The sequence below is a fragment of the Carassius carassius genome, chromosome 22, assembly GCF_963082965.1.
Source record: "Carassius carassius chromosome 22, fCarCar2.1, whole genome shotgun sequence".
Classification (NCBI taxonomy): domain Eukaryota; kingdom Metazoa; phylum Chordata; class Actinopteri; order Cypriniformes; family Cyprinidae; genus Carassius; species Carassius carassius.
Genome location: NC_081776.1, coordinates 22,140,567 through 22,165,318, shown reverse-complemented (window position 1 = coordinate 22,165,318; position 24,752 = coordinate 22,140,567). Strand labels below are relative to the sequence as shown.

The window sequence follows — 24,752 nt, the reverse complement described above, 5'->3', positions numbered from 1 at the left end:
AAGGGTCTAATCTTCCGAACTTTGTATAAGGCAAATCTGCAGGACCGGGCCAGTGCAGCAATATGGCCATTGAAACTTCACAAAACCTCAGGAGGATGTGGCCATGTGTTACATGAATATGAGAGGGATGATATTACTGCCTTCATTCAGTGTTAGCCAGCATGAACGCAGAATTTTCACTTCATTGTATACAAAAGAATGGCACGGGTCTACACGCAATGTCGCTGGATGAAATTCAGGGAATTTACCTGGAACCTCACAGTTTTCCACAAAACATCATTTCACCTTCCCTGAAGAGGAGCTGTGGCTTTTTGCCCCCAGGAGACACAGGGAAACCCACACGGATGGGGACAGAGAACCTCACTCTTTCTTTCTAAGCCACGGGTGTCAAACTCCGTCCCTGGAAGGCCGGAGACCTGCAGAGTTTAGATTCAAGCCTGATTGAACACACCTGATCCAACTAATCATGGCCTTCAGGCTCATTTGAAAACTACATGCCTTGTGTGTTTGAGAAGGGTTGAAGCAACACTCTACAGGGCTCGGGCCCTAAAGGAATTTAGTTTGATACCCCTGGTCTAAGCACTCTCAGTGATCAGAAAAAAGCACCACTCTGCCCCATGTGAGGCTCGAACTCAAGACCTTCAGATTATGAGACTGACGCGCTGCCTAACTGCGCCAACAAGGCTTGTGGGCTAAAGGGTGCCCAAACAGAGAATAAGTAGCTTCTAGATCCGTGCATTCAGGTGTGGCTCCAACAGGCCATCCCTAGCCAAGCAAGTGTGTCAGGATGGCCGAGCGGTCTACGGCGCTGCTTTCAGGTCGCAGTCTCCCCTGGAGGCACGGGTTCGAATCCCACTTCTGACAGATCTATCCTTTGGCAGCAGACAGAGACTTCAGTCTTCTGCTACGTTGAGCCAGCAGGGCGTTAACTTTGACAAAACACAGCATTTGGCAAATATAGTCCAGGAAAAGGTCCTTGAGAGTGATTTTGTGCCTCTTTGGGATGGCACCACGAGGCGTCGTTCACTTGCAGAACGCAAGCATAGGTCTGAACCAGCGACTTTAGGTATATTGCTGCAGAGCCAGTGGTTATCTTGTAGGCAAACATCAGTATCTTGAATCTGATGCGAACAGCTATTGGTAGCCAGTGCAAAATTATGAAGAGAGGTGTGACGTGGGCTTTCTTTGGCTCGTTGAAGACCACTCTCGCTGCTGCATCCTGGATCAGTTGCAGAGGCTTGATAGTACGTGCCGGAAGACCCGCCAAGGGAGCATAACAGTAGCCCAGTCTGGAGAAAACAAAGAGCTTGGACAAGGAGTTGTGTGGCCTGCTCTGATCGGAAGGGTCTAATCTCCCGAACGTTGTATAAGGCAAATCTGCAGGACCGGGCCAGTGCAGCAATATGGCCTTTGAAACTTCACAAAACCTCAGGACGACGTGGCCATGTGTTATATGAATATGAGAGGGATTCTATTACTGCCTTCATGCAGTGTTAGCCAGCATGAATGCAGAATTTTCACTTCATTGTATATGAAAGGATGGCACGGGTCTACACGCAATGTCGCTGGATGAGATTCAGGGAATTTACCTGGAACCTCACAGTTTTCCACAAAACCTCATTTCACCTGCCCTGAAGAGGAGCTGTGGCATTTTGCCCCCAGGAGACACAGGGAAACCCACACGGAAGGGGACAGAGAACCTCACTCTTTCTTTCTTAGCCACGGGTGTCAAACTCAGTCCCTGGAACGACGAGGCGTCGTTCACTTGCAGAACGCAAGCATAGGTCTGAACCAGCGACTTTAGGTATATTGCTGCAGAGCCAGTGGTTATCTTGTAGGCAAACATCAGTATCTTGAATCTGATGCGAACAGCTATTGGTAGCCAGTGCAAAATTATGAAGAGAGGTGTGACGTGGGCTTTCTTTGGCTCGTTGAAGACCACTCTCGCTGCTGCATCCTGGATCAGTTGCAGAGGCTTGATAGTACGTGCCGGAAGACCCGCCAAGGGAGCATAACAGTAGCCCAGTCTGGAGAAAACAAAGAGCTTGGACAAGGAGTTGTGTGGCCTGCTCTGATCGGAAGGGTCTAATCTTCCGAACTTTGTATAAGGCAAATCTGCAGGACCGGGCCAGTGCAGCAATATGGCCTTTGAAACTTCACAAAACCTCAGGAGGATGTGGCCATGTGTTACATGAATATGAGAGGGATGCTATTACTGCCTTCATTCAGTGTTAGCCAGCATGAATGCAGAATTTTCACTTCATTGTATATAAAAGGATGGCACGGGTCTACACGCAAAGTCGCTGGATGAGATTCAGGGAATTTACCTGGAACCTCACAGTTTTCCACAAAACATCATTTCACCTGCCCTGAAGAGGAGCTGTGGCCTTTTGCCCCCAGGAGACACAGAGAAACCCACACGGAAGGGGACAGAGAACCTCACTCTTTCTTTCTAAGCCACGGGTGTCAAACTCAGTCCCTGGAAGGCCGGAGACCTGCAGAGTTTAGATTCAAGCCTGATTGAACACACCTGATCCAACTAATCATGGCCTTCAGGCTCATTTGAAAACTACATGCCTTGTGTGTTTGAGAAGGGTTGGAACAACACTCTACAGGGCTCGGGCCCTAAAGGAATTTAGTTTGATACCCCTGGTCTAAGCACTCTCAGTGATCAGAAAAAAGCACCACTCTGCCCCATGTGAGGCTCGAACTCAAGACCTTCAGATTATGAGACTGACGCGCTGCCTAACTGCGCCAACAAGGCTTGTGGGCTAAAGGGTGCCCAAACAGAGAATAAGTAGCTTCTAGATCCGTGCATTCAGGTGTGGCTCCAACAGGCCATCCCTAGCCAAGCAAGTGTGTCAGGATGGCCGAGCGGTCTACGGTGCTGCGTTCAGGTCGCAGTCTCCCCTGGAGGCATGGGTTCGAATCCCATTTCTGACAGATCTATCCTTTGGCAGCAGACAGAGACTTCAGTCTTCTGCTACGTTGAGCCAGCAGGGCGTTAACTTTGACAAAACACAGCATTTGGCAAATATAGTCCAGGAAAAGGTCCTTGAGAGTGATTTTGTGCCTCTTTGGGATGGCACCACGAGGCGTCGTTCACTTGCATAATGCAAGCATAGGAGTTGTGTGGCCTGCTCTGATCGGAAGGGTCTAATCTCCCGAACGTTGTATAAGGCAAATCTGCAGGACCGGGCCAGTGCAGCAATATGGCCTTTGAAACTTCACAAAACCTCAGGACGACGTGGCCATGTGTTATATGAATATGAGAGGGATTCTATTACTGCCTTCATGCAGTGTTAGCCAGCATGAATGCAGAATTTTCACTTCATTGTATATGAAAGGATGGCACGGGTCTACACGCAATGTCGCTGGATGAGATTCAGGGAATTTACCTGGAACCTCACAGTTTTCCACAAAACCTCATTTCACCTGCAATGAAGAGGAGCTGTGGCATTTTGCCCCCAGGAGACACAGGGAAACCCACACGGAAGGGGACAGAGAACCTCACTCTTTCTTTCTTAGCCACGGGTGTCAAACTCAGTCCCTGGAACGACGAGGCGTCGTTCACTTGCAGAACGCAAGCATAGGTCTGAACCAGCGACTTTATGTATATTGCTGCAGAGCCAGTGGTTATCTTGTAGGCAAACATCAGTATCTTGAATCTGATGCGAACAGCTATTGGTAGCCAGTGCAAAATTATGAAGAGAGGTGTGACGTGGGCTTTCTTTGGCTCGTTGAAGACCACTCTCTCTGCTGCATCCTGGATCAGTTGCAGAGGCTTGATAGTACGTGCCGGAAGACCCGCCAAGGGAGCATAACAGTAGCCCAGTCTGGAGAAAACAAAGAGCTTGGACAAGGAGTTGTGTGGCCTGCTCTGATCGGAAGGGTCTAATCTTCCGAACTTTGTATAAGGCAAATCTGTAGGACCGGGCCAGTGCAGCAATATGGCCTTTGAAACTTCACAAAACCTCAGGAGGATGTGGCCATGTGTTACATGAATATGAGAGGGATGCTATTACTGCCTTCATTCAGTGTTAGCCAGCATGAATGCAGAATTTTCACTTCATTGTATATAAAAGGATGGCACGGGTCTACACGCAATGTCGCTGGATGAGCTTCAGGGAATTTACCTGGAACCTCACAGTTTTCCACAAAACATCATTTCACCTGCCCTGAAGAGGAGCTGTGGCCTTTTGCCCCCAGGAGACACAGAGAAACCCACACGGAAGGGGACAGAGAACCTCACTCTTTCTTTCTAAGCCACGGGTCTCAAACTCGGTCCCTGGAAGGCCGGAGACCTGCAGAGTTTAGATTCAAGCCTGATTGAACACACCTGATCCAACTAATCATGGCCTTCAGGCTCATTTGAAAACTACATGCCTTGTGTGTTTGAGAAGGGTTGGAACAACACTCTACAGGGCTCGGGCCCTAAAGGAATTTAGTTTGATACCCCTGGTCTAAGCACTCTCAGTGATCAGAAAAAAGCACCACTCTGCCCGATGTGAGGCTCGAACTCACAACCTTCAGATTATGAGACTGATGCGATGCCTAACTGCACCAACGAGGCTTGTGGGCTGAAGGGAGCCCAAACAGAGAATAAGTAGCTTCTAGATCCTTGCATTCAGGTGTGGCTCCAACAGGCCATCGCTAGCCAATCGAGGGTGTCAGGATGGCCGAGCGGTCTAAGGCGCTGCGTTCAGGTCGCAGTCTCCCCTGGAGGCGTGGGTTCGAATCCCACTTCTGACAGATCTATCCTTTGGCTGCAGACAGAGACTTCAGTCTTCTGCTACGTTGAGCCAGCAGGGCGTTAACTTTGACAAAACACAGCATTTGGCAAATGCTAGTATTCATTGGGTAGGCGTTGAAGACAAGGATGAGTTTTTAGACACTTTTTGAAAATGGTTAAAGCCTCCGCTGCTCGAATTGAGATAGGCAAGCCGATCCACCAGCTGGGAACAGTCCAGGAAAAGGTCCTTGAGAGTGAGTTTGTGCCTCTTTGGGATGGCACCACGAGGCGTCGTTCACTTGCAGAACGCAAGCATAGGTCTGAACCAGCGACTTTAGGTATATAGCTGCAGAGCCAGTGGTTATCTTGTAGGCAAACATCAGTATCTTGAATCTGATGCGATCAGCTATTGGTAGCCAGTGCAAAATTATGAAGAGAGGTGTGACGTGGGCTTTCTTAGGCTTGTTTAAGACCACTCTCGCTGCTGCATCCTGGATCAGTTGCAGAGACTTGATAGTACATGCCGGAAGACCCGCCAAGGGAGAATAACAGTAGCCCAGTCTGGAGAAAACAAAGAGCTTGGACAAGGAGTTGTGTGGCCTGCTCTGATCGGAAGGGTCTAATCTTCCGAACTTTGTATAAGGCAAATCTGCAGGACTGGGCCAGTGCAGCAATATGGCCATTGAAACTTCACAAAACCTCAGGAGGATGTGGCCATGTGTTACATGAATATGAGAGGGATGGTATTACTGCCTTCATTCAGTGTTAGCCAGCATGAATGCAGAATTTTCACTTCATTGTATACAAAAGGATGGCACGGGTCTACATGCAATGTCGCTGGATGAGATTCAGGGAATTTACCTGGAACCTCACAGTTTTCCACAAAACATAATTTCACCTTCCCTGAAGAGGAGCTGTGGCCTTTTGCCCGCAGGAGACACAGGGAAACCCACACGGAAGGGGACAGAGAACCTCACTCTTTCTTTCTAAGCCACAGGTGTCAAACTCAGTCCCTGGAAGGACGGAGACCTGCAGAGTTTAGATTCAAGCCTGATTGAACACATCTGATCCAACTAATCATGGCCTTCAGGCTCATTTGAAAACTACATGCCTTGTGTGTTTGAGAAGGGTTGGAAGAACACTCTACAGGGCTCGGGCCCTAAAGGAATTTAGTTTGATAGCCCTGGTCTAAGCGCTCTCAGAGATCAGAAAAAAGCAACACTCTGCCCCGTGTGAGGCTCGAACTCACGTCCTTCAGATTATGAGACTGACGCACTGCCTAACTGCGCCAACGAGGCTTGTGGGCTAAAGGGCGCCCAAACAGAGAATAAGTAGCTTCTAGATCCGTGCATTCAGGTGTGGCTCCAACAGGCCATCCCTAGCCAACCAAGTGTGTCAGGATGGCCGAGCGGTCTAAGGCGCTGCGTTCAGGTCGCAGTCTCCCCTGGAGGCGTGGGTTCGAATCCCACTTCTGACAGATCTATCCTTTGGCTGCAGACAGAGACTTCAGTCTTCTGCTACGTTGAGCCAGCAGGGCGTTAACTTTGACAAAACACAGCATTTGGCAAATGCTAGTATTCATTGGGTAGGCGTTGAAGACAAGGATGAGTTTTTAGACACTTTTTGAAAATGGTTAAAGCCTCCGCTGCTCGAATTGAGATAGGCAAGCCGATCCACCAGCTGGGAACAGTCCAGGAAAAGGTCCTTGAGAGTGATTTTGTGCCTCTTTGGGATGGCACCACGAGGCGTCATTCACTTGCAGAACGCAAGCATAGGTCTGAACCAGCGACTTTAGGTATATTGCTGCAGAGCCAGTGGTTATCTTGTAGGCAAACATCAGTATCTTGAATCTGATGCGAACAGCTATTGGTAGCCAGTGCAAAATTATGAAGAGAGGTGTGACGTGTGCTTTCTTTGGCTCGTTTAAGACCACTCTTGCTGCTGCATCCTGGATCAGTTGCAGAGGCTTGATAGTACGTGCCGGAAGACCCGCCAAGGGAGCATAACAGTAGCCCAGTCTGGAGAAAACAAAGAGCTTGGACAAGGAGTTGTGTGGCCTGCTCTGATCGGAAGGGTCTAATCTTCCGAACTTTGTATAAGGCAAATCTGCAGGACCGGGCCAGTGCAGCAATATGGCCTTTGAAACTTCACAAAACCTCAGGAGGATGTGGCCATGTGTTACATGAATATGAGAGGGATGCTATTACTGCCTTCATTCAGTGTTAGCCAGCATGAATGCAGAATTTTCACTTCATTGTATATAAAAGGATGGCACGGATCTACACGCAATGTCGCTGGATGAGATTCAGGGAATTTACCTAGAACCTCACAGTTTTCCACAAAACATCATTTCAGCTGCCCTAAAGAGGAGCTGTGGCCTTTTGCCCCCAGGAGACACAGGGAAACCCACACGGAAGGGGAGAGAGAACCTCACTCTTTCTTTCTAAGCCACGGGTGTCAAACTCAGTCCCTGGAAGGCCGGAGACCTGCAGAGTTTAGATTCAAGCCTGATTGAACACACCTGATCCAACTAATCATGGCCTTCAGGCTCATTTGAAAACTACATGCCTTGTGTGTTTGAGAAGGGTTGGAACAACACTCTACAGGGCTCGGGCCCTAAAGGAATTTAGTTTGATACCCCTGGTCTAAGCGCTCTCAGTGATCAGACAAAAAGCACCACTCTGCCCCGTGTGATGCTCGAACTCACGACCTTCAGATTATGAGACTGACGCGCTGCCTAACTGCGCCAACGAGGCTTGTGGGCTGAAGAGCGCCCAAACAGAGAATAAGTAGCTTCTAGATCCTTGCATTCAGGTGTGGCTCCAACAGGCCATCCCTAGCCAATCAAGGGTGTCAGGATGGCCGAGCGGTCTAAGGCGCTGCGTTCAAGCTGGGGAACAATAGTCTGTCAAAGATGGGGAAGAAGGGAAGAAAAGAGGGAAGGAAGAAAAAGAGAAGGGGAAGAAGAGAAAGAAAAAATGAAGAAAAGAAAGGGTGAAATTTGACGTTTAAAGCCCAATCTTCCTTAGCATGCGCGCAGTGATACATCTTCCGGTTTCTTCTTGCGTTAAATTCGCGCATTTATATTACACTGTTTCCTATTGCAGGTGCTCCCCACGACCCGGGGTCGAATCCAGCTAAAGACAACTTTTTGTAATATTGTTAATTGCTTTAAATAAATGATGTTTCAATGTTAATTAAATGTATATATGTGCTTTGTTTGATATTTTTTTTCATTAAAATGTAAGTACACCAATAAAAATGTGTTTTGTTATTATTAGTTAATTAGTAGTTGTTGTATTAATTTTTATTCTGATTAAGCATATTATTATTGCAGTTGTATTGATATTTATTCTGATTAAGGATTTTTTTTTCTTACATTTATTCAAGAAACATTCAAATCTGTCATTTCTAATTAAAGATGAAAATATTAATATGCTGGAAAATGTCTGTGACAAAGGACAAATGCAAATTACTTTTTGTAGACACGTTTTATTTTTGCAGTGTACTGATGAAATGGTTATATTAAAGTGCAAATTACAAAAAAAGCAGTCATTTGCCAATTATTATTTTATTTTTACAATTATGCCAATAAAACAGTAATAAATATTAAACAAATAAAATTGTAAATAAGTTTTAAAACAACTTTAAATCAAAAGGGAAATAAAAGGGAAAAAAATGCTAACGAACAGTAATAAATATTCAATTCAATAAGTTTTACAAACAATAAATTAAAAAGGTAAATAAAACAGTAAGTACAGTTTTAAATACAAACACAAATAAGTTAAATAGGTTTTTAAAAAGCAGTAAATAAAATATTAAATAATGTTCAACACAAATATTAACTATTGTGAACTATATTTAAACAACTATATACACACTACAATAAATAAAAATATATACATTATTTGGGAACAGTTCTCCGCATTTCCTCCAACCACTGTTCTTTTGTAACAGTCTCAGACTGTGGGCAGTATACTTTGCCCCTGTACTGGCTATGTCCCGTTGCACTGGTTTTGAAATGTCCGCACTTCTTGCAAGTGTTTGCCTCTACAGTTCTCTTGTAGGGTCTCTTAGGCATGGTTTGCGGATTGGCAGCTGGTTGTGAACTTGTGCCCTGCACAACTGTAGGCTGTAACAGTGGCATTCCCTGAACCATTGGCATCCTCTGGACCATTGGCATGCCCTGGACCATTGGCAGTGTTTGAGCCATTGGCATGCACTGGAACACTGGCACACCCTGAAGCATTGGCACACCCTGGAAACCTGGTGCTACAAGTATAAGTATATTGTGTACCATCTGCACTGATGCTCCAGGTGCTGATGGCGTAACCAACATAGGAGTCTGTGTTGGTGCCTTGGGTCTGAGAGGAGGTCGTCCAGTAGGAGTGTGCCTCTGCTTTGCCTGACCTGCTGTGCTCTCTGGTAGCTTGTACTGGTGCTGCTCCCCTGGTTGTTCTGGCTCAGTCCGTAGGCGTTTGGCAGCCTGGAGAGGTTCCTGAGCTTCAGGGAGGGGCTGAGGCAACTGAATGCCCTGAATCAGCACAGACAGTTCCTGCTTTTTCTGTCTGTTGTTATACCACTGAATCAGGGTATTCTGGTTAACCTCCACCAGCTGCATTGAGGTTGCATCACCAAGCTGTTGCCCAGTACAAGCTGCCTTATCCTCCTGTAATCCTGGAGGATTAGAGACCATCTCGACAGCGTTCCCTTGCCTTTTCTTTTGGGGCTTGGGTGGATATTGCAAAGCCTGATGAAGATGGTCTCCACCAGACGGCAACAGTCAGGCCACTGAGCAGTTGCGCTGCTTTCTCCCAGCACACTTCTGGTGGTGCTCTCTACTATTGGGGTTTTAGTGGGCCTCTTTGGTACTCTGAAGCGTCCACTCAGCAGTCTCTTCTGGTGTCGAGCTGCATACACCACCCGTTGCTTGTCCTGGTCAGCTAGGTTCTGCCAAAGTTCAATTATGGTGCTGGCTTCCTGATTTGTCAGGCTAAGGGCTGTGTGACCCCGGAGCTCCACCAAATATTCTGCCAGCTTGTCCACATGTTGGTATCCCGGGACATTTTGGTAGTCAAAAGCCTATTAAGAAAATAAGCACAAATAATAATCACATTTGTTTAATGCATAGTTCCATAACTAGTTCAATTGATGTGTTGCTGTTTAACACAATCTGTATAGTACAAAGCACTAACTAGATAAAACTGATTTGATGCATCTTTGTTGCCTACTAATGACTTTAGTTTAAAATCTGAGCAAAGTCTGGATATAAAGCAGTAGCAAGAAGTATATGTTGATCAATCCTTATTTTAATTTAATATAGTTTATTTGAAAGAAATACAGAGGAGTGGCACTTACAGTTTCTTCATCGTCATCATCATCCTGACCAGCATCCTCTGGCTCTGAGGAGAGTGGTGAAGCAGATGTTTCAGAGGGAAAAGGTGGGACAGCAGTCCCCGAGGGTCCAGTTGATGGAGAAGGTGTAAGGTCAGGGACCAGTGAAGGGGATGTGGAACCCAGTACAGCCGTGTCACTGCTGGTGACCACTGTGGAAGAACCCAGTGTCAGAGTGGAGGAGGGAGGTGACAGAACATCCTCAGGATCTGCAATGGTGTGATCCTCGCTGACATCACAGAAGCCCTCATCTTCATCTCGCTCCTCCACATTAAGATCCTCGATGAGTTCTGCCGTCTCTTCAGAGTCTGGGTTCATGTCCTGCAGTGCCTGACCAGTCTGCTGGAACAGATACTGCACTCCAATGAGCTCACCTGGAATAAAAACAATAAATAGGAATTAAATACAATTGTTGTGCAACATATTTGATACATAAGGCCTTTGTAGTAGTTCATATAGTGTAATAGTGTGAGAACATGGAGATCATAGTAGAGGAGAAAAAGAAAAAGAAAGGCCATAAACCTATAACTGTGGGGCCAAAACAAAACAATACAATACAATGATGACTGAGATACATACAAATAAAATTACTCAAAAGGCAGATGAGCGTATTTGATACTTACATGTAACTTGACTTTTCTAATCAAGTAAACCAAAGTAACTTCAGTACAGTAAATGGTCACCAAATATTACTAATAACAATCAAGTTATTCTTTCTAAAAAATAACTACTTTCTAATAAAAAAGATTCCACAGCAAAATGACGTGATATATGAGTTGAAGGTAGATGTTTGTACAATTACACTGAAAGGCCTTTTACTTGAAAGAAAATATCGATCAGATGACAGAGGGCATGTTTCAAGAAAAAAAAAGTTGATCATGTTGATAGTTTATAGTTAAAAAATACAGATACAAAGTACACTGTATAGGCTTAAATAAAATATTGACTGAGATTACACGGGAATTGCAAGTTAATTAACAATAATAATGTAACGATATAAACCTTCATATTCATCTGGAAAAAGGAGGCGGGAACCGGCGGACAATCCAAAACATTTTAATAACAAAATAAACACAAAAACAGCGCACCAGCCCCTCACGGACGACTGGTGCGCGCAAATAAAACCCAAAACACAACTAAAAGCCCAGGCCTGGTCCTCTCTCGTCCTTCACTGTCGTCGCTCCAGTTTTATATCCTTCCATCTCCTCCATGGGCCTCGAGACCGGTGGGTCGAACAGGTGTAGTTCATCTCCAATCACTCCCCCGGCCTAGCTCCCATGTCCCTCGGCCCCGCCCCACTCGTCACAAATAAATTATTTTACCAGTGTAACGTGCAGGGGGACAAAACGTGGGGACCACTTTCCTGCCAAACAGCTTTTCATAATTGCTGTTTACACAGTGAACAAGTTCTCCTGTGTAGCTGCGTAAAGCTGATGGCTCCGATGACATGGAAGCTGCCTCCCGATCCTGGTTCCACCTGTGTAGACCCTCCAACAAATAAATCTGAAAGTTCAGACGGTTTGCACTGCTCCCTGTAAACAGACAACAGTTTTTAGGGAATGTTAAACACAGACACTTAAATGTTCTTTCTTTGCATATGCAGTGTGTGTTCGACAAATACTACTTGGGATGAAACGGTTAAGGTGTAAATGAAAGGATTCAAGAGAAGTGGAGCCTCTGGCACATCTGTAAATCTTCAGAAGCACACCTCCCTTGGTTAAGCTCCCGGTCTCAGTATAGAGGGAAACACCAAGAGGGTCTTGGATACACTTGATGTGCTTCTTTTGGACACACCAGATGTGCTCCATCCTTTCTGGATCCAAGAGAGGAACACCCAGAGAGTCATTGCCCTTGCTGCTCAGGAGCTCTGTCAACAGTTGTTCAAGGAGAAGCATGGTAGTCTCCTCTCCACGGGTCCTCCTCCGGCAATGTAGAGCCAGCTCCTCTCTGGTCAGATGCTTGTTTACATCTTCATCTGTCAGCGCAGGCCAACCCTGGGACATCAACAGCTCTCTCTTTGCTTTGCGAAGGATAGAGACGTCAGCTGCATCCCATTCAAAGATGCTGGGCATCAGTTGTACACCCCAAGGCAATCCTGCGCATAAAAAGACAGATGTCCCAGCGTATCATGAGATCTGGCCAGCCCCTAAACCTGGTTTTCAGCTTGCTCTCGCTCACCTCGCTGCAGCACCCACAGTCCACGTACAACACAGAAGGTGGATTTACACCAGCCTGCTGGTATCTTTTCACCAGACCGTCTACCATCATGTCAAGTCCTGCTCCTTCCTGGGCTGTCAGCACACTTATGAGCACCTGACCAAACTCGTTGCCAACAGAGGTAAGCCAGAGTCCCGTTCCCCTCGCTGTCCCAGCCAGCTTCTTGGTGATCTGTAATAAGAGATGATATGAAGCATGCTGTAAATATAAATCAAACATCACACCATGTAAAATACAGATAGAAGTGCCATGCTGGTATATAAACACCATTAATAAACAAATCCACAACTAACCTTTTTAGTAGAATCCATCTTCAAGACAGAGCCATAGGTGGATGTTATCCTTGCATGGATTTCATCCAGCCTGGTCAGAATGTCTTGGCTGTAAACGGTGAGCAACCACTTGCAGCTTGGCACCACCGTAGGCTCTGGGGGCTCCTGGAATTTTACTGGCATCACCCCGGGTTGATTGAGGAAGTCAACACATTGGGTGGTGTACCGGGCCAGACGATGGAGCCACTGCTCGCTGTGGTTTTCACGCAGCTGCTTTATCACCCGCGTGGGACTATTGCCTAAGCCACGCTCACGCAAGAGCCTGATGACCCGCATATCACAGGCGTACCTTAGGAAAAGCAAAATCCACACATTCATATATTTTAGATATTTGATTGTAAAGTATTTGCATACATACACACACGTGATGATGGGCTAACAACTGGATGAGGAATGAAAGTGTACTTACTTCCGCGTGAGGATGACCTGAAACTCAGAGCGATGGCCCAGATCTAGCTGTTGCAGGACAGTCTGACTCCAGGACACATGCAAGGCTCTACACTTGGTACAGATAAGGGTTTCTGTGACCATATTGTATGTTCTGTCAATGTCTAGAACCTGCCGTGCCCTTTTGTGCAGACCACCTCCTGTCAGCTGATGTTGTCCGCAGGCTGGATTGGGACAGAGAACCTTAACCCTCCACAGCTTGTATGGCATCCACAGCAGAAGAGAATGACAAAAGAATCTGTCTGGAGCTGGAGCCTGATTGTAAATAAGTGCTGGCTGTGGGGGGTAATACCAGAGCTGGAGGTCATCACGAAGTGCTGGCTTTCCTTTGGATCCAATTTTGAAAAGCCTTTTGCCAATCCACTTGTGATCCTCTGGTGGCATGGTCTCAGACCACAAACGAGGAAGTTGAACTACAGATGGACCTTGCAATAATGCCCCAGAAGGAGCAGTCTGTGATGGAAAAAAAGACAAAACATTAAGTTTAGTAAGTTAATTTTATTTTTTTAATCACTTTAAGCATTTTATTAGTATCCCTGATTACTTTCACATAAAATCATCATTGTATTACATGGAATTACAATGATTATTATGACAATGAAACTGATAACTTTACATTATACACTGATGTCATCCAAAAAAAGGAACAAAATAATTCTGAAATCCTGTTGAATATGAAATAAAAAATAAAATAAAAAGAATTCTGAGACTTTACAACCAATATCTATTTATTCTGACACATGAATGTTAACATCTATACACTGTTTATCATCAATAAATCAGTATCATGTAAATTCAATTGACATTATGACAATAGTTTGATTGTTGTTGTTTTCAGTATGAATGTGTTTTAAGGAACTACTGGTTATAAAAGTAATATTCAATTTTCAGGGCATGTAAGCCTTTTTACATCTCCATTAAGTGTCTGGAGACAGCTGATTTAATTACATTTTTGGACCAACAGAATATGAAATTCTCCTGCAGACGATCCTGCATGGCTGAGCGGGATTGGACACATCTGCAGTGGCTCTTGGGACAGGGGTTGGAACTTTAGGATCTGGTGTCTGTACAATCATGAAGTAAAATATAGATTTTGCAAATAGAACATTACAATAACTTACAATAACTCGTCCTAGATTAAATCATACACTACAGTTGCAAAGTTTGAGGTCCAAAAGTTTATAAAAGAAACCTATTCTGCTCACCAAGGTTGCATTTGATCAAAAATAAAGTTAAAAACTAAAAAGATAGTTAAATTGTGGAACATTACTACAATTTAAAGTTTAAAATATGAAATGTAATTTATTTCTACGGTGGCAAGAACAAATTTTCAGCATCATTACTCCAGTCTTCAGTGTTACATGATCCTTCAGAAACCATTCTATTGAACATAAACCTTCATTATTAGTTGAAAACGTGAAAATAGCTGATAATAAAACTGCATTAAAGTGGTTGCCACACTTATGGTGTTGGGGAAAGCACACAAAGATGAAAATCAAGGGTAAATAATCTTTAATTAACCCACACAAAGGAAGGCAGTAACACACAGAACAAGACAAACTGAACAGACTAGAATTTAAGTAGACAGACCAATGAGGGACGAATGAGTAAATTAACTAGACACAGATTAACTGAATGACATAATCAAGGGGAGACAGAAACTAGGTTGAGGAAAATGAGGAGAGAAAATACAACAGTCCATAAATGTGACAGTGGTATTTTTCTGAATTAAGTTTGAAGAACAGCATTTATTTGAAATAGAAATCGTTTGTAACATGATGTTGAATAGAAATCTTTTGTGACATTAAATGTCTGAGATTTTTGATCAATTTAATGCCTCCTTTTTCAATAAAAGTAACACTATCTTAACATCAATAACTTTTTAATAGTAATTTGTATGAAATCTATTTATAAAATATAGCTTTTTTGTTTATAAATATATGGTTTTCTGTTATTAAAAAATAGTTTAAATATTTTAATAATTTGTATAGAATGGAACGTGAAACGTGTCTTCATAGAGTACAATATAGATTATGCCATTACTTACAGAGACTGTAGTGCTTGGTCTAGAGGCACTAGACACTGTTGTGCTGGGCTGGTCTTCAACCTGAGAAGTTCTCCTGGCCAAACTAAGATTTGGCTTTGCTGTAGCAATGTGAGACCCAGTAAATCTTGGTTTGGTAAACTAAAAATGTGAGAAGACAGAATGTGTTATAATAGCAAGCATTACTATTTGTGTTAATAGTACAATTTTAAGTAAATGCACCATTCAAAAACACTTCTTTCTGAATGGAAGTGACCTCTGTAAGAGGAATGATTTATCAGCAGTACTGACTCTTGATATTACTACAAAGTATTTGCATGATGGAGTAATTACTAACATGTGTACAGTTAATAATAGCCAGCGTGTATGTGGAATGTTACATGAGATAGAGAAGGAAAAAGAAAAAAAAAGAGCTTTAAGACATGAGAAGTATTAAGAGAGATGCCATGAGGGACATGAGTCTAGCTCAGTGACCTTCAACAAGGGCAGAGTTCAGTTAGAGACAAAGAGGACAATCAAAGAGTAGAGCCCAGAGATGAAAGAGAGAAAGCAGACAGGTTACAATCTTCATTTATTCTTGACCATGTGACTTAAACCAAATCTGAGATATTCAAACCGACCAATCAGCACACAACAGCTGCCCCCATTGTACAAGAGGTGTGAAAATTAGCAGGTCTCAACCAGCATCTCATAGCATTCTTGCTTTTTCTTTTGTTCTTCTTATTTTCTGAACTGCCTCGAATTTGAACTGAGCTCATACTTCAGTGCTATAAAAAAAGCAACTCTTGCTTCCACAGGTGCAGTTGGCTGGGGCTGGGGATGAGGCTGGGGGTCAGACTGACTCTGCTCCATGGCCTTCTTTGCTGTTTCAGCAGCATGAGGTTGTTCCACCACCTTTTGTGCTGGTCCAGTAACGTTAGAGGCAGTGGGCTGCTTAAGACAACCAAAAAAATGTAATAAAAAATACATATAACAATTCAGAAAGAAAACATTTCAGTAAATAATATTAACAAAAATACTTGCTACATTAATGCTACCTTTGGAGTGTGAAAACCACAGATGCATTTCAGCACACCTTCAAGCAAGGTTGTTTGGCCACGATACAGCATCGGACATTTCTCAATCTGTAAGTATTATAACAAATGTAATGCACAATACAAGCGAGTTACTTAAAAGAGCATAAACTACTTTATTAAATTAATATATTAATTCATTCACTGATTAATTTCTAGGACACATGACAAGCTTATCTTACATATAATGTTAGAGCTGGTATCTCTCTTTAAAGGAGAGAGATACAAGAGAGGAACATTTCACACCTTCAGACCACCTATTCATTCACTGTCCCTTCCCCCTTCTCCCTCTCAAATCTCTGAGTCTCTTAGTACACAAAAGGTTTTGATGTAACTTTTCATTAACAGTATGACATAAATCTCAAAATACCTGCAACATTACATAAACATACAACCCGAATTCCGGAAAAGTTGGGACGTTTTTTAAATTTTAATAAAATGAAAACTAAAAGACTTTCAAATCACATGAGCCAATATTTTATTCACAATAGAACATAGATAACGTAGCAAATGTTTAAACTGAGAAAGTTTACAATTTTATGCACGAAATGAGCTCATTTCAATTTTGATTTCTGCTACAGGTCTCAAAATAGTTGGGACGGGGCATGTTTACCATGGTGTAGCATCTCCTTTTCTTTTCAAAACAGTTTGAAGACATCTGGGCATTGAGGCTATGAGTTGCTGGGGTTTTGCTGTTGGAATTTGGTCCGATTCTTGCCTTATATAGATTTCCAGCTGCTGAAGAGTTCGTGGTCGTCTTTGACGTATTTTTCGTTTAATGATGCGCCAAATGTTCTCTATAGGTGAAAGATCTGGACTGCAGGCAGGCCAGGTTAGCACCCGGACTCTTCTACGACGAAGCCATGCTGTTGTTATAGCTGCAGTATGTGGTTTTGCATTGTCCTGCTGAAATAAACAAGGCCTTCCCTGAAATAGACGTTGTTTGGAGGGAAGCATATGTTGCTCTAAAACCTTTATATACCTTTCAGCATTCACAGAGCCTTCCAAAACATGCAAGCTGCCCATACCGTATGCACTTATGAACCCCCATACCATCAGAGATGCTGGCTTTTGAACTGAACGCTGATAACATGCTGGAAGGTCTCCCTCCTCTTTAGCCTGGAGGACACGGCGTCCGTGATTTCCAACAAGAATGTCAAATTTGGACTCGTCTGACCATAAAACACTATTCCACTTTGAAATAGTCCATTTTAAATGAGCCTTGGCCCACAGGACACGACGGCGCTTCTGGAACATGTTCACATATGGCTTCCTTTTTGCATGATAGAGCTTTAGTTGGCATCTGCTGATGGCACGGCGGATTGTGTTTACCGACAGTGGTTTCTGAAAGTATTCCTGGGCCCATTTAGTAATGTCATTGACACAATCATGCCGATGAGTGATGCAGTGTCGTCTGAGAGCCCGAAGACCACAGGCATCCAATAAAGGTCTCCGGCCTTGTCCCTTACGCACAGAGATTTCTCCAGTTTCTCTGAATCTTTTGATGATGTTATGCACTGTAGATGATGAGATTTGCAAAGCCTTTGCAATTTGACGTTGAGGAACATTGTTTTTAAAGTTTTCCACAATTTTTTTACGCAGTCTTTCACAGATTGGAGAGCCTCTGCCCATCTTTACTTCTGAGAGACTCTGCTTCTCTAAGACAAAGCTTTTATAGCTAATCATGTTACAGACCTGATATCAATTAACTTAATTAATCACTAGATGTTCTCCCAGCTGAATCTTTTCAAAACTGCTTGCTTTTTTAGCCATTTGTTGCCCCCGTGCCAACTTTTTTGAGACCTGTTGCAGGCATTGAATTTTAAATGAGCTAATTAAGTGGATAAAAGTGTAACATTTCTCAGTTTAAACACTTGCTACGTTATCTATGTTCTATTGTGAATAAAATATTGGCTCATGTGATTTGAAATTCCTTTAGTTTTCATTTTATTAAAATTTAAAAAACGTCCCAACTTTTCCGGAATTCGGGTTGTAACACAACCATCACATTACACCGTTCCAATGAATTGGACCAGGTAAATGTTTGTAATGGAGCCTAATCTGTTGTTCTCTTATGCAAATACATTAAGCAACGATACTAATAATGTTCGATTATGCAAGTCAACAAACACTTAAGTGTTTTTTTTTTCTCTCTATCATGCAAAGGTAACAAACACTCACTCACCCTTTGATAAATCTCGTACCACTTTTTCTGTCTAGGAGCTGGCCTGTTACCTTCATTTGATGGCCAAATTCCTGTGCTGGCAAACTTTTTTAAACGCGAAATCAATTCAGTGTCCGACATAGCTTTATGTGATTTTTGTTGTTTGCCAGACATTTTTATTGACTTTGATGAAACAGTTTTGAAAGAACAATTAAAACAATTAAAATTACACTAATAATAAAAAAATAAAAAAAAATTGCAATTAGATGATAATTTCTTACCTGTTGTTGTCGGTAATATCGCGTATTTAGTTTTAAAAAGAAGTTTCGCTGTCCTCCGTAAAAATGATGCTGAGCTCCGCGGCAATGACACTCGTTGTAGGTCACGAACTTCGGTAATGAACTTTTTTGACCCTTGACACACCCCCTGAGGATGATGTCATTCTTTCTTACACCTTCGGCACGGTTCGGCAACTTGATTGACACCTGACTAGAAGAGCTGACCCCTCCACCTAGCGGTGATACGCGGAAACGTGCCGTCGACATCCCCCTGCTCTCTGATTGGCCAAATGTCACGAATGTCAAGAGAATGTTATGAATTGCGCTTTTTGATTGGCTGGAAATGTTAAGGCGCTTCGACGCAATTGGTCCAAATGTCATAGCGCTTCGATGCGATTGGCTGCGCAGTTCGACATTGCTCAACATTTCTGAAATATTGTCAGACTATCCTTCGTCAGCTAGCGCTCAGGTCGCAGTCTCCCCTGGAGGCGTGGGTTCGAATCCCACTTCTGACAGATCTATCCTTTGGCTGCAGACAGAGACTTCAGTCTTCTGCTACGTTGAGCCAGCAGGACGTTAACAAAACACAGCATTTGGCAAATGCTAGTATTCATTGGGCAGGCGTTGAAGACAAGGATGAGTTTTTAGACACATTTGAAAATGGTTAAAGCCTCCGCTGCTCGAATTGAGATTTGAGATCGAATTGCACCAGCTGGGAACAGTCCAGGAAAAGGTCCTTGAGAGTGATTTTGTGCCTCTTTGGGATGGCACCACGAGGCGTCGTTCACTTGCAGAACGCAAGCATAGGTCTGAACCAGCGACTTTAGGTATATTGCTGCAGAGCCAGTGGTTATCTTGTAGGCAAACATCAGTATCTTGAATCTGATGCGAACAGCTATTGGTAGCCAGTGCAAAATTATGAAGAGAGGTGTGACGTGGGCTTCTATTACTGCCTTCATGCAGTGTTAGCCAGCATGAATGCAGAATTTTCATTTCATTGTATATGAAAGGATGGCACGGGTCTACACGCAATGTCGCTGGATGAGATTCAGGGAATTTACCTGGAACCTCACAGTTTTCCACAAAACATCATTTCACCTGCCCTGAAGAGGAGCTGTGGCATTTTGCCCCCAGGAGACACAGGAAAACCCACACGGAAGGGGACAAAGAACCTCACTCTTTCTTTCTTAGCCACAGGTGTCAAACTCAGTCCCTGGAACGACGAGGCGTCGTTCACCTGCAGAACGCAAGCATAGGTCTGAACCAGTGACTTTAGGTATATTGCTGCAGAGCCAGTGGTTATCTTGTAAGCAAACATCAGTATCTTGAATCTGATGCGAACAGCTATTGGTAGCCAGTGCAAAATTATGAAGAGAGGTGTGACGTGGGCTTTCTTTGGCTCGTTTAAGACCACTCTCGCTGCTGCATCCTGGATCAGTTGCAGAGGCTTGATAGTACGTGCCGGAAGACCCGTCAAGGGAGCATAACAGTAGCCCAGTCTGGAGAAAACAAAGAGCTTGGACAAGGAGTTGTGTGGCCTGCTCTGTTTGGAAGGGTCTAATCTTCCGAACAGTGTATAAGGCAAATCTGCAGGACCGGGCCAGTGCAGCAATATGACCTTTGAAACTTCACAAAACCTCAGGAGGATGTGGCCATGTGTTACATGAATATGAGAGGGATGCTATTACTGCCTTCATTCAGTGTTAGCCAGCATGAATGCAGAATTTTCACTTCATTGTATATAAAAGGATGGCACGGTTCTACACGAAATGTCGCTGTATGAGATTCAGGGAATTTACCTGGAACCTCACAGTTTTCCACAAAACATCATTTCACCTGCCCTGAAGAGGAGCTGTGGCCTTTTGCCCCCAGGAGACACAGGGAAACCCACACGGAAGGGGACAGAGAACCTCACTCTTTCTTTCTAAGCCACGGGTGTCAAACTCAGTCCCTGGAAGGCCGGAGACCTGCAGAGTTTAGATTCAAGCCTGATTGAACACACCTGATCCAACTAATCATGGCCTTCAGGCTCATTTGAAAACTACATGCCTTGTGTGTTTGAGAAGGGTTGGAACAACACTCTACAGGGCTCGGGCCCTAAAGGAATTTAGTTTGATACCCCTGGTCTAAGCGCTCTCAGTGATCAGAAAAAAAGCACCACTCTGCCCCGTGTGAGGCTCAAACTCACAACCTTCAGATTATGAGACTGACGCGCTGCCTACCTGCGCCAACAAGGCTTGTGGGCTAAAGGGTGCCCAAACAGAGAATAAGTAGCTTCTAGATCCTTGCATTCAGGTGTGGATCCAACAGGCCATCCCTAGCCAATCAAGGGTGTCAGGATGGCCGAGCAGTCTAAGGCGCTGCGCTCAAGCTGGGGAACAATAGTCTGTCAAAGACGGGGAAGAAGGGAAGAAAAGAGGGAAGTAAGAAAAAGAGAAGGGGAAGAAGAGAAAGAAAAAATGAAGAAAAGAAAGGGTAAAATTTGACGTTCAAAGACCGATCTTCCTTAGCATGCGCGCAGTGATACATCTTCCGGTTTCTTCTTGCGGTAAATTCGCGCATTTATACTACACTGTTTTCTATTGCAGGTGCTCCCCTCGACTCGGGTTCGAATCCAGCTAAAGACAACTTTTTGTAATATTGTTAATTGCTTTAAATAAATAAAGTTTCAAGGTTAATTAAATGTATATATGTGGTTTGTTTGATATTTTTTTTCATTAAATTTAATACACCAATGGAAATGTGTTTTGTTATTATTAGTTATTTAGTAGTTGTTGTATTAATTTTTATTCTGATTAAGCATGTTATTTGTAGTTGTATTCATATTTAAGCATTTTATTAGTTGTTATTTTATTGATATTAAATCAGATTATTTTTAAGGTTACATTCATTCAAGACACCTTCAAATCTGTCATTTCTAATTAAAAAAGGATGCAAAAAATAGTCATTATTATGCTGAAAAATGTCTGTGACAAATGACAAAGTGCAAATTATCTTTTTAGGAATACGTTCTATTGTTGCAGTGTACTGATGAAATGTTTACTAAAGTACAAATAAAAAAGCAATAATTCTCTTCTTTTTTTTACAATTATGCCAACATAACATTAATGTATATTAAACAAATTAAATTTATATAAGTTTAAAAAAAAAATTAATTAATTAAAAGGGAAATAAAAGGAAAATAAATGTAGAAATCCAAAAGCATCTCAATTTGTTTTTTTATTTATTTTACAATTATGCTAACAGAACAGTAATGAATATTAAATTAAGTTTTCAAACAATAAATTAAAAAGGTAAAAGTAAAAGTTAAATAGGATTAAAAAAGCAGTAAATAAAGTTAAATAAAATAATGTTAAACACAAATATTAACAATAGTGAACTATATTTAAACAACTATATACACACAACAATAAATACAAATATACAGTGTATACATTATTTGGGAACAGTTCTCCGCATTTCCTCTAACCACTGTTCTTTTGTAACGTTCTCAGTCTGTGGACAGTACACCTTGCCCCTGTACTGGGTATGTCCCGTTGCACTGGTTTTGAATTGTCCACACTTCCTGCAAGTGTTTGCCTTGTAGGGTCTCTTGGGCATGGTTTGTGGATTGGCAGCTGGTTGTGAATTGGTGCTCTTTACAACTGTAGGCTGTAACAGTGGCATCCTATGGACAGCTGACAGTCTTTGAACCATTTGCAGACCCTGGAACACTGGCACACCCTGAAACATCGGCAAAAATATGGTTTTCTGGTATTAAAAACATTTGTACAAGTTTAATAATTCGTACAGAATGAAACGTGAAATGTGTCTTCATAGAATACTTTATAGATTATGCCATTACTTACAGAGGACAGTACTGCTTGGTATAGAGGCACTAGACACTGTTGCGCTGGGCTGGTCTTCAACCTGAGAGGGTCTCCTGGCCACACTAAGATTTGGCTTTGCTGCAGCAATGTGAGAGCAAGTAAATCTTGGTTTGGTAAACCAAAAATGTGAGAAGACAGAATGTGTTATAATAGCAAGAATTATTATTTATATTAATATTACTATTTTAAGTAAATGCAGGTTTTTAAAAACATTTCTTTCTGAATAGAAGTGTCATCCATAAGAGGAATGATTTATTAGCAGTATTGACTCTTGAAATTACTACAAAGTATTTGCATGATGGAATAATTGTTAATATGTGTACAGCTAATAATAGCCAGCGTCTATGTGGAATGTTACCTGAGATTGAGAAAGAAAGATAATGTAGCTTTAACACATGAGAAGTATTGAGAGAGATGCCATGAGGGACATGAGTCTAGCTCAGTGACCTTCAACCCAGGCAGAGCTCAGTTAGAGAGGAAGAGGACAATCCAAGAGTAAAGCCCAGAGATGAAAGAGAGAAAGCAGACAGGTTACATTCTACATTTATCCTTGACCATGTGACTTAAACCAAATCTGAGATATTCAAACTGACCATTCAGCAGACAACAGGTGCCCCCACTGTACAAGAGGGGTGACAATTAGTAGGTCAGCCAGCATCTCATAGCATTCTTGCTTTTTCTTTTTTTCTTCTTCTTACGTTCTGAACTTTCTTGAATTTTAATTGAGCTCATACTTAAGTGGTATTATTAAAAAAGTTAAATAGTAATTCTTACCATTGAAAATTGTGTTGCAACTCTTGCTTCCACAGGTGCAGTAGACTAGGGGCAGGGGCAGAGGCTGGGGGTCAGGCTGACTCTGCTCCATGGCCTTCTTTGCTGTTTCAGCAGCATGAGGTTCTTCCACCACCCTTTGTGCGGGTCCAGTAGAGGCTTAAGACGACCAAATAAAAAACAAAAGAAAAAAAACACTTTAATACATAATTCAGAAAGAAACCTTTTCAGTAAATATACTAATAAAAAACACTTGCTACATTAATGTTACCTTTGGAGTTTGAAAACCACAGATGCATTTCAGCACACCTCCAAGCAAGGTTGTTTGGCCACGAAACAGCATCTGACATTTCTCTGTCTGTAAGCATTATAACAAATATAATGCACAATACAAGTGAGTCCCTTAAGAGAGCATAAAGTACTTCATTAAATTCATATATTTATTCATTCATTGATTAATTTCTAGGACACAAGTCACATTTATCTTATATATAATGTTACAACTGGTATCTCTGTTTAGAGGAGAAAGATACAAGAGAGGAACATTTCTCAAAATACCTGCAACATTACATAAATGTCTATAAACAATTATGACACACTCTGGTTTACTCTGTTGTTAGCCATAACATAACACAGCCATCACATTACATCGTTCAAATGAATGGGACCAGGTAAATGTTTGTTCTGAAGCCTGATGTGTTGTTCTCTTATGCAAATACATTAAACAAAGATACTAATAATGTTCGATTATGATTATTATTATTTTTTATTTCTCTATCATGCAAAGGTAACAAACACTCACCCTTTGATAAATCTCGTACCACTTTTTATGTCGAACTACGCGACAATGACCCTGGTCATAGGTCACGAACTTCAGTAATGAACCATTTTTACCTCTGACATGCCCCCTGAGGATGATGTCATTCTTTCGTACAACTTCGGCATGGTTCGGCAACTTGATTGACACCTGAGTAGAAGAGCTGACCCCTCCACCTAGCGGTGATACGCGGAAACGTGCCGTCGACATCCCCCTGCTCTCTGATTGGCCAAATGTCACGAATGTCAAGAGAATGTTATGAATTGTGCTTTTTGATTGGCTGGAAATGTTAAGGCGCTTCGACGCGATTGGTCCAAATGTCATAGCGCTTCGATGAGATTGGCTGCGCAGTTCGACATTGCTCAACATTTCTGAAATATTGTCAGACCATCCTTCGTCAGCTAGCGCTCAGGTCGCAGTCTCCCCTGGAGGAGTGGGTTCGAATCCCACTTCTGACAGATCTATCCTTTGGCTGCAGACAGAGACTTCAGTCTTCTGCTACGTTGAGCCAGCAGGGCGTTAACTTTGACAAAACACAGCAGTTGGCAAATGCTAGTATTCATTGAGTAGGGGTTGAAGACAAGGATGAGTTTTTAGACACTTTTTGAAAATGG

The 24,752-nt window shown here is 42.7% G+C and overlaps 1 protein-coding gene and 7 non-coding genes across 8 annotated transcripts; 3 read left to right on the top strand and 5 right to left on the bottom strand.

Annotated features, from left to right (window-relative positions):
• Window positions 1-611: 611 nt before the first annotated feature.
• On the bottom strand, window positions 612-685 carry trnam-cau (transfer RNA methionine (anticodon CAU)). The gene has a single exon. It is a non-coding gene; the product is annotated as a tRNA-Met (tRNA).
• A 2,005-nt stretch (window positions 686-2,690) lies between these two features.
• Window positions 2,691-2,764, bottom strand: trnam-cau (transfer RNA methionine (anticodon CAU)). The gene has a single exon. It is a non-coding gene; the product is annotated as a tRNA-Met (tRNA).
• A 96-nt stretch (window positions 2,765-2,860) lies between these two features.
• Window positions 2,861-2,943, top strand: trnal-cag (transfer RNA leucine (anticodon CAG)). Its single transcript has one exon. It is a non-coding gene; the product is annotated as a tRNA-Leu (tRNA).
• A 1,726-nt stretch (window positions 2,944-4,669) lies between these two features.
• On the top strand, window positions 4,670-4,752 carry trnal-cag (transfer RNA leucine (anticodon CAG)). The gene has a single exon. It is a non-coding gene; the product is annotated as a tRNA-Leu (tRNA).
• Window positions 4,753-5,956: 1,204 nt separating this feature from the next.
• Window positions 5,957-6,030, bottom strand: trnam-cau (transfer RNA methionine (anticodon CAU)). Its single transcript has one exon. It is a non-coding gene; the product is annotated as a tRNA-Met (tRNA).
• Window positions 6,031-6,126: 96 nt separating this feature from the next.
• trnal-cag (transfer RNA leucine (anticodon CAG)) lies at window positions 6,127-6,209 on the top strand. Its single transcript has one exon. It is a non-coding gene; the product is annotated as a tRNA-Leu (tRNA).
• Window positions 6,210-7,414: 1,205 nt separating this feature from the next.
• Window positions 7,415-7,488, bottom strand: trnam-cau (transfer RNA methionine (anticodon CAU)). Its single transcript has one exon. It is a non-coding gene; the product is annotated as a tRNA-Met (tRNA).
• Window positions 7,489-11,428: 3,940 nt separating this feature from the next.
• On the bottom strand, window positions 11,429-13,569 carry LOC132099243 (uncharacterized). Its single transcript, XM_059505686.1, has 5 exons — window positions 13,085-13,569; window positions 12,637-12,964; window positions 12,238-12,514; window positions 11,835-12,170; window positions 11,429-11,658 (listed from the first exon to the last, which is right to left on the bottom strand). The coding sequence occupies exons 1-5, from the start codon at window positions 13,504-13,506 to the stop codon at window positions 11,429-11,431; spliced, it is 1,593 nt and encodes a 530-aa protein (XP_059361669.1). The 5' UTR covers window positions 13,507-13,569.
• Between the last annotated feature and the right edge of the window lie 11,183 nt (window positions 13,570-24,752).